The sequence below is a fragment of the Pristiophorus japonicus genome, chromosome 14 (genome assembly GCF_044704955.1).
Source record: "Pristiophorus japonicus isolate sPriJap1 chromosome 14, sPriJap1.hap1, whole genome shotgun sequence".
Taxonomy (NCBI): Eukaryota; Metazoa; Chordata; class Chondrichthyes; family Pristiophoridae; genus Pristiophorus; species Pristiophorus japonicus.
The window spans coordinates 150,589,794-150,604,964 of NC_091990.1; the positions used below are offsets into that span (position 1 = coordinate 150,589,794).

Sequence of the window (15,171 nt, forward strand, 5' to 3'; positions counted from 1 at the left end):
TGTTGAATTAGCAGATTTCAAAACAGGCTGGCATGCAAGAAATGCCATTAGCCTTGTTACCACCCAATGGAGAAGAAAAATAATAAAAACAGATATGGATATCGCTCTGCCCTCTTTCAATTGACCCTACCTTAACATTAGAAAAAAGCAAGATTGGGCTCGGCTATTGTAACCCATATTCTCAAACAGCTTGCAAACATTAATTGTCTAGGCTCAAATGAGATACAAATGAGTGGTTGAAGGAAAGTGGGCATGGGAGTGAAAAATCTATTTGCTATTTCTTCCCTTCAAAAACACAGCAGGATATAAAAATGCATATTGTCTGGTGGGGTCTTGAAAGAAGTTTGGAATTTTGTATTTTGGTATATTGGCCAAGAATCACGGCTGGTGCATCCAATTTGCATTTTCTTCAGCTTCAAGTATTTTCCACTGTGCTTACTGAACAAGAAATAAAATATATGACGATTTAAGCATTCTCCTTCTTTGTTTGATTCCAATTTCAAAAGAAAACTTAAAAGTTAACTATTTTCACTCTATAGCAACCGAACAGAGCATGAGAACCAGGCATATTGGTGCAAGGGAGTTTATTTTCCTTCATTTGCTAATGTTAGTGAGTATAAAATGGGGAGACTTATGTTACATTCATGCTTACCAACAGTAACGAATGAAGGAAAATATAATCCTCTAGAATTTCCTTGGCAACTAATTTATAAATTGTAGGCAAATTGGGGTGTTATACAAGAAGGTTTAGGACCAGGCTGGGGAAAAAGTAAGTGTACATGTATACTACTTTGATCAACTTCGACTCGTAAAAAATAAAACTGAATTTGTAAAGCTATTTCTGCTTATGCATAAATGAACTATCAACATAACATTTAAATAATGTCCGAGCAACAGTAATTCTTTCCAGCAGCAATTCACTAAAGTATGGTTAGAAATGCAACAGTTTTGCTTTATGATCTATATTTCTGCAATGGTTCATTCTCCCAGTTAATTAAATTACGTTACTTAATTATAACTTAAGAACGGTTAATAGTTTACATACTGCATGGTGTGGCCTGGCAATAGGTGAGCTGCGAGTAATTCATGATGGAGGAAATATTTAGCTGACCATCAGATATCTGTTCTGGTAATTCCATTATCTGATCTTCCCACACAATCCCTTTCTCATGTTGTATTAACTGCTCCACATCCACAAATGTATCCTCAGCACCTGTGGAAGCAAGTCCAGCTTCTTTCAATGTGTGATAGTGTTGGTGGAATGCAGGAAGCAAAGTGTTTATAAGCCTGTAAAGTGAAAGCAAAAACAAACAATTATTGTGCACGTCTAACTACATCATATATGTAAAATGTCAGGTTTCATACATTACAATTTCCCCCCAATGTTGCAAACATTTTCCCCCAATGTTGCAAATACACCAAGTGGATTTTTTCTGCCTTAATGCAGTAAACTGGGCTTATAATTGCTCAATTGGGTCATATACACATGGAATAAATATGGCACTGTTCTTTATTTAATAATGAAAGATTTATCAATTCCATCAGTTTTTACAACAGTAAGCTATAAGGATCAAAACACTTTTGTTTGGCTGGTTATGGTATTTAACCTTATTGCTAATATACTATGACGGGGGGGGGGGGGGGCACGGTTTCAAGTTACTATCAGCAGTAAGTTAGCATGGAGTAGATTGAAAAACTGCAATTCTTTTTTCTCCATTTGACAGTAGATGAGCAGTGTTACCATCCGACATCAGTAAACTTTTAATGATTTGATGCTGAGTTCTTGCCTGAAAATATTTATTTTTCCCCCCACCTCATTAAAGTTGAGTGCTGCAAGTTGGAGTATAACACACAAGTTTTTCCAGACAGAACTCTACTTAGTACCTGATCTGAACTAAGCTGGGTCACGATGAACCATGCAGAAGTCCATGATATTTCCTCACAAGGTGGATGGAAAATTCATATTCTGTCAGTTGTTATTTGGTCCCTTGCTGACTAGAGAAAACACTGACAAATGTCTGGAAGCAACTTTCCTCTCCCTTATCCCTTAACAGCAGAGGCATAGGATCAATCAATAACGGCCAAAACTGAGAGTGTGCCCTTCATTATAAGTACAGGTACTACCAACAAAATATTTAAAAAAAATACATAGCAAATAATTTTTTTTAACCTCAGTTATAAGGCTGCTGAAAAATGTGGAGGAGTACAATTAATTTAGTTAATATGGCTCCATCTTAAGGGTATTCAGGTATTCATGGTTATAAAGGAGGATTTTCTGTTTTAGTGCTCCTGGTGCATACCTATGCTTTTCCATCCATTGATTTTAATGGATGAGAAATTATGGGCTGTGGGTGTGCAACTTCCTCAAAGTAAAAAATCTTTATAATTCCTTTAAATATTGCGCAGTAAGCTCTCAGTAGGTTTGCATTTTAATTACAATTTAATACTAAATTGTAAATGTAATGATGAATAATGTCTTTGTGATCAAGATATTGGAATGAGTTTATAACTGCTTTACTTTTCTGTTCTTCGGTTCTCTGTTTTTTGGAGAGAGAGCAACCGAGCCATATGCTGAATTTGACGTTTTAAGTCCATTACTTCCATCCTTAAATGACTGCACTGTAGATCTTGATGAAGGACCTGTGAACAAAAATATATTTGTAAGGGTAAATTTGCTGTCTGCAATAGCATAGTACATCAGTCAAAATGCACAAAGAGGTAGAAATACAGGTTATGGTTGACTAAACTTCAACAGGACTTAAGAATCCCTGGTTGCACATATAAAGTAAAAGGACTAAATACCCACACACATTTAACAAATATAGTCCAAAGCTGGCATTGGTAGATCTTGTCCATTAAAGCTAGCCGATCCACAGTTTATTGTATACACGGGTAAAGGATATAAGCCACAAGTTACTATGCTAACAACTTGTAATGACATCCCCAATGTATTGCCTTTTGTTGAGCACAGCTGTGGTGACCCAGGTGCTATCTCTCTCATACATGCTGTCCTTTGACAAAATGTTTGCTTATTTATTGTTCCTGATCATTTGCATCTTGATATCACAGTCCTTTAGTACCTAAAGTTAAGAAGGGTGCTGCATTTAGACAGACAATCTTCAACCACTTGATAGCTCAATAAATCTTTTAACTCGGAGTTTTTCCAAATATCTGTACTGCTTAAGGCATCACTCATTCCCCTTGAAATGGCTTTCCTCAAGCACAGATTGGCACTCTGATTCCTGTGCCAATTTCCCCAAGTTGCAAGGCCTAAGGTAAGATCTGCAAGTATTCTCAGTTTCTGTTTTGCTCCTGATTCAATGCCATTTCACTGCAACCCGGATCTAGGTCGCCCTCCTAAGTTGCTACTGCTGTAACCACCAATGGTAGTACTGAACTAGTCCATTCAGCCATTAAGATTTCTTGCAAGGCTAACATTTGGGAATGATGGGTTTCTGTGAGAATTCATTGCTCCTTACACATTTTAACACTGATCAGCATTATTGTTTTTAAAAAATGGTGCCTATAACTCAAGCTTTCTGAGGGCTCAGTGGATGGTGCATTCTGTAATGTAGTACTGAACCACCTACTGACCAAGGGAGAGGACCTGAGGGAAGGAGGGATGGGGTCAGTAGAAACATGTGTGTGTGTGTGTGTGTGTGTGTGTGTGTGTGTGTGTGTGTGTTTGCTAGGCCCATGCAGCAGAGCCTGGTCTCCAATCATCTTGGATCCCCTTGCAATTGGACTAAGATCTTGCTCTGTCAAGTTCGTGTGGTAGCTGGTGTGCAACTGCCACCCCATGTTAAAAGAATTCACGGACAGGCATCTTCCACCCTTTAAAATTAAGTTCGGGATCTGGAACATCAGGAACCTCATGGATAATCCCAACAGCGACAGACCGGATCGTCGTATTGCTATCATTGTTTGGGAACACAATCGCTTCGACATCGTTGCCCTAAGTGAGACACGGCAGAAGGTCAGCTCAAGGAACAAGGTGGTGGATACATCTTCTTTTGGAAAGGCAAACCAGAAGAACGTGGTCTCCATGGGGTTCAAAAATGAGCTAGTTTGGCATCTTAGAGATTCGCCCTACGGGATAAATGAACACCTCATGCTCTCTCTAACACAGAACCAGTATGCTGCGTCTGCCCCAACCCTGGAAGCTATGGACGAGGCCAAAGAGGAATTCTACTCCAGTCTTGAACAATCCCTGTCCCAGGTCCCAACGGGTGACAAGCTGATTCTCCTTGGCAACTTTAATGCCAGAGTTGAAAAGGACAGAGGGGTGATTGGCAGTGAACGGGGTAGGGAAAATCAACTCCAATGGTATCCTCCTCCTGACGAAATGCTTAGAACATGAGCTTGTCAGAACTAACACCTTGTTATGTCAGAAAGACAAGTACAAGGCCTCCTGGCAACACCCTCGCTCCAGACACTGGCATCTGCTAGACGACGTCATCGTCCGAGCGAGGAACTACAAGGACGTCCGCATCACTTGTGCCATGACAGGAGCTCATTCATTCATAGGCAGTCCCTCAGGGTCGAGGATGACTTGCTTCCACACTAAAAATGAGTACTCAGGTAACTGATGAACTCATCCTAAAGGGTGGAAGATGCCTGTGCGTTAATTCTTTTAATGTGGGGTGGCCGTTGCACACCAGCCACCACATGGGCTTGAAGGGGCAAGGTCTTGGTCTAGTAGCAAGGGGATCCAAAACAACTGGAGACCAGGCTCCACCGCATGTTCCAATACATACACACATACTCTACTGTCCTCCTTCCCACAGGACCTCTCTCTATGTGGAATTCATAGTATGCAATGCGATCTCACGACCTCACAGCCTCGCTATTGGCCCGTGCTGCGCCTTCCCTTGGTCTTGTCCATGCTGCTCCACCTCTGGGCTCTGACCTCTCCGTGCCTTGTCCGTGCTATCCTCTCCACTTCCAATCTCCGGACCTCGCCGGTCCCAACCTCTGGACCTTGCCCATCCCTACTTTGCGGTCCTGACCCCCCGCTCCTCGCCGCTTCCGACCTCCGCTCCTCGCCAGAAGAGGTCGGAAGCGGAAAGGAGTGGCAGTCGGAAGCGGCGAGGAGCGAAGGTCGGACAGGAGCTAACAACTGTTGGACTGACCACAGCCTAATCCGCTATTATCTCCATCAACGAGGCCTCAAAATGGCGGGAGCAACTGCTGCTGCAGAAAAACCAATGCTAAAGCACTCAAAGACCCTGCTCTATAAAGAAAGCTCTATTCAGCCAACGCCTCACAGCCAACCTGACGACTTCGAATGAATCGGAGCCACAAAGTGTCTATAGTCCTGGTCTGCCCTCAAGTCCACCATAATTAGCACCTGCGAAGAAACTCTTGGTTACTCTACCAGAAAATATCAAGACTGGTTCGATGAGAATGACCAGGCGATCCAGGAGCTAATAAACCGCAAACGCAAGGCATTTTTGAACTGTAAAAAACACTACAACTCGAGTGAAAGAAAGCAGATCTACAGACAACTGAAGGCAGAGGTCCAACAAAAAACTCGTGACCTAAAGAACAGATGGTGGGTGGAAAAGGCGCAGGAGATCCAGCAACTAGCCGACAATCATAGAAACATAGAAACATAGAAAATAGGTGCAGGAGCAGGCCATTCAGCCCTTCTAGCCTGCACCGCCATTCAACGAGTTCATGGCTGAACATGAAACTTCAGTACCCACTTCCTGCTTTCACGCCATACCCCTTGATCCCCCGAGTACTAAGGACTTCATCTAACTCCCTTTTGAATATATTTAGTGAATTGGCCTCAACTACTTCCTGTGGTAGAGAATTCCACAGGTTCACCACTCTCTGGGTGAAGAAGTTTCTCCTTATCTCGGTCCTAAAAGGCTTACCCCTTATCCTTAGACTGTGACCCCTGGTTCTGGACTTCCCCAACATTGGGAACATTCTTCCTGCATCCAACCTGTCCAAACCCGTCAGAATTTTAAACGTTTCTATGAGGTCCCTTCTCACTCTTCTGAACTCCAGTGAATACAAGCCCAGTTGATTCAGTCTTTCTTGATAGGTCAGTCCCACCATCCCGGGAATCAGTCTGGTGAATCTTCGCTGCACTCCCTCAACAGCAAGTATGTCCTTCCTCAAGTTAGGAGACCAAAACTGTACACAATACTCCAGGTGTGGCCTCACCAAGGCCCTGTACAACTGTAGCAACACCTCCCTGCCCCTGTACTCAAATCCCCTCGCTATGAAGGCCAACATGCCATTTGCTTTCTTAACCGCCTGCTGTACCTGCATGCCAACCTTCAATGACTGATGTACCATGACACCCAGGTCTCGTTGCACCTTCCCTTTTCCTAATCTGTCACCATTCAGATAATAGTCTGTCTCTCTGTTTTTACCACCAAAGTGGATAACCTCACATTTATCCACATTATACTTCATCTGCCACGCATTTGCCCACTCACCTAACCTATCCAAGTCACTCTGTAGCCTCATAGCATCCTCCTCGCAGCTCACACTGCCACCCAACTTAGTGTCATCCGCAAATTTGGAGATACTACATTTAATCCCTTCGTCTAAATCATTAATGTATAATGTAAACAGCTGGGGCCCCAGCACAGAACCCTGCGGTACCCCACTAGTCACTGCCTGCCATTCCGAAAAGTACCCATTTACTCCTACTCTTTGCTTCCTGTCTGACAACCAGTTCTCAATCCACGTCAGCACACTACCCCCAATCCCATGTGCTTTAACTTTGCACATTAATCTCCTGTGTGGGACCTTGTCGAAAGCCTTCTGAAAGTCCAAATATACCACATCAACTGGTACTCCTTTGTCCACTTTATTGGAAACATCCTCAAAAAATTCCAGAAGATTTGTCAAGCATGATCTCCCTTTTACAAATCCATGCTGACTTGGACCTATCATGTCACCATTTTCCAAATGCGCTGCTATGACATCCTTAATAATTGATTCCATCATTTTACCCACTACTGAGGTCAGGCTGACCGGTCTATAATTCCCTGCTTTCTCTCTCCCTCCTTTTTTAAAAAGTGGGGTTACATTGGCTACCCTCCACTCGATAGGAACTGATCCAGAGTCAATGGAATGTTGGAAAATGACTGTCAATGCATCCGCTATTTCCAAGGCCACCTCCTTAAGTACTCTGGGATGCAGTCCATCAGGCCCTGGGGATTTATCGGCCTTCAATCCCATCAATTTCCCCAACACAATTTCCCGACTAATAAAGATTTCCCTCAGTTCCTCCTCTTTAATAGACCCTCTGACCACTTTTATATCCGGAAGGTTGTTTGTGTCCTCCTTAGTGAATACTGAACCAAAGTACTTGTTCAATTGGTCTGCCATTTCTTTGTTCCCCGTTATGACTTCCCCTGATTCTGACTGCAGGGGACCTACGTTTGTTTTTACTAACCTCTTTCTCTTTACATACCTATAGAAACTTTTGCAATCCGCCTTAATGTTCCCTGCAAGCTTCTTCTCGTACTCCATTTTCCCTGCCCTAATCAAACCCTTTGTCCTCCTCTGCTGAGTTCTAAATTTCTCCCAGTCCTCAGGTTCGCTGCTATTTCTGGCCAATTTGTATGCCACTTCCTTGGCTTTAATACTATCCCTGATTTCCCTAGATAGCCACGGTTGAGCCACCTTCCCTTTTTTATTTTTACGCCAGACAGGAATGTACAATTGTTGTAATTCATCCATGCGTTCTCTAAATGTCTGCCATTGCCCATCCACAGTCAACCCCTTAAGTATCATTAGCCAATCTATCTTATATCACGACGTGCATGGATTTTTTAGCGCAGTCACGACCACCTACGGCTCAAGCACTCAAGGTCCTATTCCACCGAGAGCCAAGAACAGAGAGGTGCTCATCAAGGACAGAGAGGCAGTCAGTGCCCGCTGGAAGGAGCACTTCAAGGATCTCCTTAACCAAGACTCTGTCTTTGACGTGAGTGTCCTTGACTCCATCCCACAGCATGTTACCCGTCACCACTTCGGCACAATCCCAGGCCGGCATGAGGTTGAAAATGCCATCCGATAACTGAAAAACAACAAGGCCTCAGGAGCAAATGGAATCCCCGCCTAAGTACTAAAGCATGGTAGAGAAGTACTCGGCGTGAATCCTCGTCTCTCTTATCTGTAAGGAGGAGAGAATGCCAGGGAGATCTCAGAGACGCCATAATTGTGACCATCTTCAAGAAATGTAACAAGCCTGATTGTGGTAATTACAGAGGAGTTTTCCTGCTCTCTGCCGCAGGGAAAACCATCGCAAGAATCCTCCTCAATCGTCTCCTCCCAGTGGCTGAAGAGCTCCTACCAGTCGTAATGTGGATTCCGCCCACTAAGGGGCACAACGGACATGATCTTCACCATGCGACAAAATCCAAGAAAAGGTAGGGCGCAGGATCAACCTCTGTACATGGCTTTCTTTGAGGGATTATGGAGTGTCCTTCTCAAATTCAGCTGTCCTCATAAATTTGTCACCATCCTCCGCCTGCTTCACGATGACATACAAGCTGTGATTCTTGCCAACGGATCCACCACAAACCCAATACAAGTGCAGACTGGGGTCAAGAAACGCTCTTCTCAATCTTCCTTGCTGCAATGCTTCATCTCACCTTTAACAAGCTCCTCGCTGGAGTGAAGTTAATCTACAGGACAAATAGAAAATTGCTCAACCTCCGATGCCTCCAATCCAGATCCAAGATTGTTCCAACCTCGGTCACTGAATTATAATGTGCAGATGCTGCTTGTGTTTGTGCACACTCCGAGTCCGAACTCCAAACCATTGACACCTTCACTGAAGTGTACATGAGTCTGGGCCTTACATTAAACATCAGTAAGACAAAGGTTCTCTGCCAACCTGACCTCTCCACACTGTACTGCTTCCCGATTATCAGGATGGATGATGAGCCCTTGGACAATATGGATCACTTCCCATACCTTGGGAGCCTACTATCAGCAATGACAGAGATCGATGACGAAGTCTAACACTGCCTTCAGTGTGCCAGTGCAGCCTTCAGCCGGCTGAGGAAAAGAGTGTTCGAAGACCAGGATTTCAAACCCGGCACCAAGCTCATGGTTTACCGAGCAGAAGTGATACCCGCCCTCCTATATGCTTCAGGGATATGGACTATGCACAGTAGGTACCTCAAAGCACTGGAGAAGTACCACCAACGCTGCCTCCGCAAAATCCTGCAAATTCATTGGCAGGATAGGCGCATCAACATTAGTGTTCTCTCAGGCCAACATCCCCAGCATCGAGGCATTGACCACGCTCAATCAGCTCCAATGAACGGGTCACATTGCCCGCATGCCCAAAACAAGCACTCTACTCCGAGCTACGTCACGCAGGCGAGTCATAGGAGGGCAGAAAAAAATCTTCAAGGACACCCTTAAAGCCTCCTTGAAAAAAATGGAACACCCCCATCGATTCTTGGGAATCTCTGGCCCAAGGCCGCTCAAAGTGGAGGAGAAGCATCCGAGAAGGTGCCGAACACCTCGAGTCTCTTCGCCGGGAGCAAGCGGAAGCCAAGTACAAACAGTGGAAGGGAGCGTACAACAAATCAAGCACTCCAGCCACCCATCCCTCCAACCATCTGCCCCACCTGTGATAGAGACTGTAGATCCCACATCGGGCACCTTAGAGCTCATGTTAGTATCATCCTCGACTGCGGGGGCTGCCCAAGAGAAGACTAAACCACAGAGTCTGGAAAGTTTGATTTGTGGTCTATGCTGAGCTAACTGATTTCAGCTGATACAACAGTGGGGTCTTGCAGGCCAGGGTGGAGAAAAAGAAGTCAGGATTTCTGCACCTGACTGCTCTTCAATGACCCCTTTCGGAAAATACTTGTGCTTACGTATTAGGTGAGTACATAATCATGCTTGATGGTGATGCCCCATAGGGTGCAGCCTACCAACACTTGCTATCTAGGTTTGTATATTGTGAATGATCATTTGGATAGTCAATGGAACTGCATCCTAACCATGAGTCACTGCCTTCAGGGAAAGGAGAGATAAAATCTGATATGTGGTGGGTGGGGGAATAGAAATGCTGCTGTAGAAAGGCAGGGAAGGAAAAATTCTGGTTATTATGTACATTTTTTTGCTGCTTTTATTAGGAATGTTTCCAATATTTCCCTTGCCTTTAGCATTTCTTAAAATTGTTGGCAGACTTAAAAATTGTGGTTTAACAGGAGAAAGAGGTTTTGAGTGTGTCTGTAGTTAATGCAGAGGTTATAAGCTTAGAAATTTGTTTAGAAACTTTACAATTCAAATTAAACTGAGGTATTTTCATAATCAAAGACCTGTGTTGCAGCTGTTTTTGTCCTCACAAATAGAGCATGATGTCCCTTTGTTGGCATATACCGTAGAAGATGCTCAAGTAGATAATTAAAGGCAATAGTGCGAGTCATGTGGGTTGTGACTGAAAAGTCTAAATGGACAAGTATCGCATCAAATTTCTTGTATATCTTGTATATGCAGTCTCTACTTACTATCTTAGTAATTTCCTTTTTGCCTTATGTCTTTGCACTCACTTTCTGCCCCTCCCAACACCAGACTTCTTACCCACTCATTTCCTCTCCATCATCAGCGGCTATTCGTTCAGCCACAATGCCTCTGATTTCTGGAATTCTCTCACTCTTTCCCTCTGCTTTACCACCTCCCTCCCAACTTTCAAAGAACTCCCCAAAACTCTCCTCTTTGTTCACATGTCAGATTTTCTTCTCTTCTCTCTCAAGGCAGTGACATGGTTAGGATGTAGTTCCATTCAGTTCTCAATCCACCCTTTACAATAAGGAGGGAAAAGGGTATGGTGGACTGCAAGCATCAGGAGTGGCGAGTAATGAAGAATTGGCGCATTATGCCTCCTCTGGCTCTGCGGGTCTGCATCGGTGGTCTCGTACTTGTTAGTTTATGCCAGCCCCTCCTCCTTGTGCCCCTCGATAACCTCCTCGCATCTCCCAGTTTTGTGACCTCCGCCTCAAAGGTACACAAGCTCCACTTCAGCAGAATACTGCAGTGTGCATTATTACATTGTGTAAAACCCCTGTCCTTGAGACTTACTGGGCACAGTGTGCGCAACACCATGGAAATTCACTAGTCTTCCTAACACTAGATGGTGTTGCTGCACCTCCAAACTGTGTCACCCAGGTGTGTTTCTCTTGGTGGCACGGCAGGCAAGTACTTTAATTCAAAATAAAATGTCAGTCTTTTTTGACCAGTTTTAATTTAAATGTTTCTGGTTTTGGCAGGCCTCAGGCATCATCCACCATTTGCTTTCTTCGTCTGCCAGTTGGCCCTATTTCTACTGATTTGGCGGGCCTCAGACCATCCGTTTTCTCTAATCGTGTTCTCCTCTGCTTTCTTTCTTCACTCACTCATGAGTATTGCCAAGATGCCTCACCCCACCAATGCCATCCCACAGTTCTGGAAGGTCTCAAGACCCCCTGGTTTCAGCAGGGCTCGGGACATCCTGCTCCATGTCCCATGGCCTCCTCTTTCTTTGCCTGCCGTACTCCTCCCATCAACATTGTGCCTGTCCCCATTTCTCAATTGGTGGAATTGGTAATTTATAGCCCTGCCATTGCTATCCTCCTACTGGTTTCTTCACTGATGAAAACCGGAAATTTGTTCTTTAGAGCACCTTTGGTACTACGTTGTAATTATAGTGCTTATATACTTGTGCTTTAAAGAATAAATTAAGGGTTTAAGGGACAGCCTAAGGGGATGGGAAGACAGTTAAAGAGACGGGGGTGAGAGGAATGGACAGGGCTGAAAATAGAGAGAGGGTGGAATAAGAGGTGAAGCAAAGATTGGGCAATGAGGTTCAGTTGGAGAACAGGGGAAGGGGTCAGCCAGAAACAGAGTACAAAGCCCTGAAGGGGAGGGGGTGAGAGGAAGATATGGGGGATCGTGCAAAGAGGGAGCGACAGGTATTCGGTCACAGCAGCAACAATAACTTGCATTTATATAGTGCCTTTAACATAGTAAAACATCCCAAGGTGCTTCACAGGAGCATTATCAAACAAAATTGGACACCGAGCCACATAAGGAGCTATTAGGGCAGATGACCAAAAGCTTGGTTAAAATGGTAGGTTTTAAGGAGCATCGTAAAGAGAGAGAGGTAGAGAGGCGGAAGGGTGGGGTGGGGTAAGGCAGTGGATGTGAAGCACACTGATGGAAATGGTGGCCAGTCAACGAGAGGTAGATAGGAGTTGGAGTCAGTTAGAGACTGATATGAGGCATCATACAGATAAGCACAGATAGAGAATGTTAAGCAGAGGTGATAAGGGGCTATGGCAGGACAAGGGCATGAGGAGGAAGGGATGAGATGCAGAACAATATATATGGAAAGAGGACATACAGCTATGGGGATGTAATGGTATGGAGAGGCCATGCTAGGAAGGGGAGCGGATGGAGAGAGTCGGAACAAGGCAGCGGCAGGAAACCAGGAGCGAAGGGGTGCGCATCCTCCAATTCACCTTGAGTACCACTTTGAAAGATTGGTTAATACACAATAAAACTTGTGCCGACATAGATTTTGTCCATCACACTTTAGGCACTTGGGTGCCACACAAAAACAAGTATTAAAAAAGGTAAATCCTTTGCAATCAACAGAGAAACTTCCACCTCAGAAAATATTTATTAGGGTCAGAAAGTTTCTTCAGCTCTTGACCGTATGAGTTACATTTCAATAGAGGGGAGAGAAAGACAGTCTGAACTTTAATTGACTTCAGCAACTGCTAATAAAAATCGGCATGTAATTGGTTTCAAGCATGAAGAACTACATCTTCTGGCTTGACAGGGATACACAAGTAAAACTGCAGCAACAGAATACAGGTAATAGATTGCATGTTATATGATATAATGGTCATGTCCTTATAGAACAGCTCTGACTTAGTAAGCAGCACCATAGGACAGCCACTAGTAAACCAAAGGTATGTTGTGATTATACCCTTTCTAAGTCATCACCAAATTAATATGTCATCTTGGCCCACTGGATTCTAACCAGGCTTCATCAATCCTAATTGAAAGCAGTCACTAAAATATTGAAATCTTAACGTACAAAAAGAACCCCATATAAGGATAATTAGTTATTTTGGGCCCAAATTTGCCCAGGAGTGGCTCTGTTTTTTTTTTGGAGCAATTTGATTTTTCTGGAGTATCTTAAAAATCCCCATTCTGCACATTTAATTTACACCAGTGTAAGTGAGTTAGTTAGGATTATTTTTAAGTTTAGTTTTTTTCCCCAAAAGGGAGCGTTACCAGCCACCTACGCCTGTTTGGCCATTTAAGCCAGTTTGGACAGCTAATAGTTGCTCCAAACTAACTTAGGCCAGCGTATGTGGCCACTTGTGATCGCACAGAAAACCCCTGCGGAGAGTTAAGAAATCAGCGCAGGTAGCCAGAGATATAAGGGGGAAGGGAAGCGGAGAGGACCTTGCAAAACACCTTCACAACAACTAATACAGATCTTGTATTGTAACTTTTGCATAATTTACACATTCCACTATATAAAGCTTCATAAAATATGCACTTTTTAATATCATTTATATCAGAAGACAAAGGGCTATATTAATGCAAGTTGTTATCTTGTGTCATCACACCATCATGAGATAGTGATCGTGGGTGGCGCAATGATAGGAGTAATACAACTGGCCTTGTTGTCATCGGGTTAGGGAGCGGAAAATCAACCGGGGTTCCAGCTCCTGGTCGCTATCCATTGAGCCTGCTGGAACTGTTGTATGTGTAGAGGTCAGGTGAAAAGTGGAACAGGCTGTAATGTCCCTCGTGGTCACATAGCCTGCCTTTCTCCGATTGTCAAGGCTCGGGCTTACACATGAATGAATGATGGTCACTTGCGCAAGGTACTGGAGGGTGCCCATGCAGTTACTCCCCAATAAGGCACCCGTGGGTGCTGATGGAATGTTCCCAACAGGGTATCTACGGGCATCCATGCAGTTGTTCACTAAGAATTGGTAGGATTTAAAAAAAAAAAAAAGACCTAAGTCATCATTATTACCAAAACAAAAGCCACGACCAGATATTTGCTGGTACTGAGAGATCAAACCTAAGGAAAGTTTTCTCTGGTCATTCTCACCTCTTAACAGCCAGTTGCATTGTGCCACTACCAGTGACTTTTTCAAAATCATTTAAAGAAACTCTCCTCCTCCCCATCCCTGCCCCAACCAAAACTCATCCCCCCCAATCAAAAGTCTCCCCGCACCAACCTGTTTCTTGTAGCCCTCAGTGCAGGTTGCAGCGGCCGGCCACTCGGCCTGGGATAGGGGCGGGACGGGTTGGGTCCCACACTGCAGGCATGCATCATCACAATCATAGGAGGAGCTACTGCGCATGCACAAACGCTCTACTGTGCATGCGGACAGCTGCCGGCACACTTTTAGGCGCAGGGCTCTAGCTCCGCCCCCCCCAATGGACTCACCACGCCGCGCCAAGCCCCGGGAGAGTCAGCAGGGGGGCCAGAATAGGGGATATCTTTTAGGCGCCGTTTTGAGTGCAGGAAGTTGGCGCACCTCACGTAAGTGCACCAAAAAAACTGGAGGGCCAAATTTGGGCCCATAAGCTCTACCTGAGGCATCTTTCCATCCTGTCCCAATAAACAAATTTCATTTTCCACACGGTGCAACCAGTTACTGTTTTCTTCAAGCATTTTCTCCACTGTTTCCGTCTTTTGTTGAATATGCTTGTAATGTGTATTTAGTGCAGTGAGCCTATGTTCATGCTTGCAAGATGCCTAAAAGATCAGATAAATAAAGCCCGAAGTTAATTAAATAGAAATGACAAAAGATTGCTTTATTTTAAAAACAATCACCAGTACTGTAGCAATTTAGCAACTTTACTTTAAAGGGCAGTGGACAAAGAACTTTAAAACAACACAAATACCATTTAAGGCAGTTTTCTTTTTCAGTAAGGGTCACGATCCATGATCACTAGAAGGTGTAAGTCTGACTCAGGATATCAGTCATCACAGTTTGCACCCCGCAGGTGATAACACAGGAGGTCAAGAGCACAATAGGTTTCCGAACAAGTCCCATCTCACATTTTTATAAAAAGGCAAAGTACTGCATATGCTGGAAATCTGAAATGTAAACAGAAAATGCTGGAGATACTCAGCAGGTCAGGCATCATCTGTGGAGA

The 15,171-nt window shown here is 44.1% G+C and overlaps 1 protein-coding gene and 1 long non-coding RNA gene across 4 annotated transcripts in view; one reads left to right on the forward strand and one right to left on the reverse strand.

Annotated features, from left to right (window-relative positions):
- Positions 1 to 15,171, reverse strand: part of kif18a (kinesin family member 18A) — a 200,387-nt gene that overhangs the window by 34,070 nt on the left and 151,146 nt on the right. For all 3 annotated transcript variants that reach the window (XM_070899693.1, XM_070899694.1, XM_070899695.1), the window contains exons 11-13: positions 14,603 to 14,767; positions 2,519 to 2,640; positions 1,046 to 1,287 (exon numbers count right to left, since the gene is read on the reverse strand). In XM_070899693.1, coding sequence (XP_070755794.1) covers positions 1,046 to 1,287; positions 2,519 to 2,640; positions 14,603 to 14,767 — 529 coding nt within the window. The remainder of the gene's footprint in view (positions 1 to 1,045; positions 1,288 to 2,518; positions 2,641 to 14,602; positions 14,768 to 15,171) is intronic.
- The window catches only part of LOC139280153 (uncharacterized), a 179,006-nt gene that overhangs the window by 23,933 nt on the left and 139,902 nt on the right, over positions 1 to 15,171 (forward strand). The window lies entirely within an intron of this gene.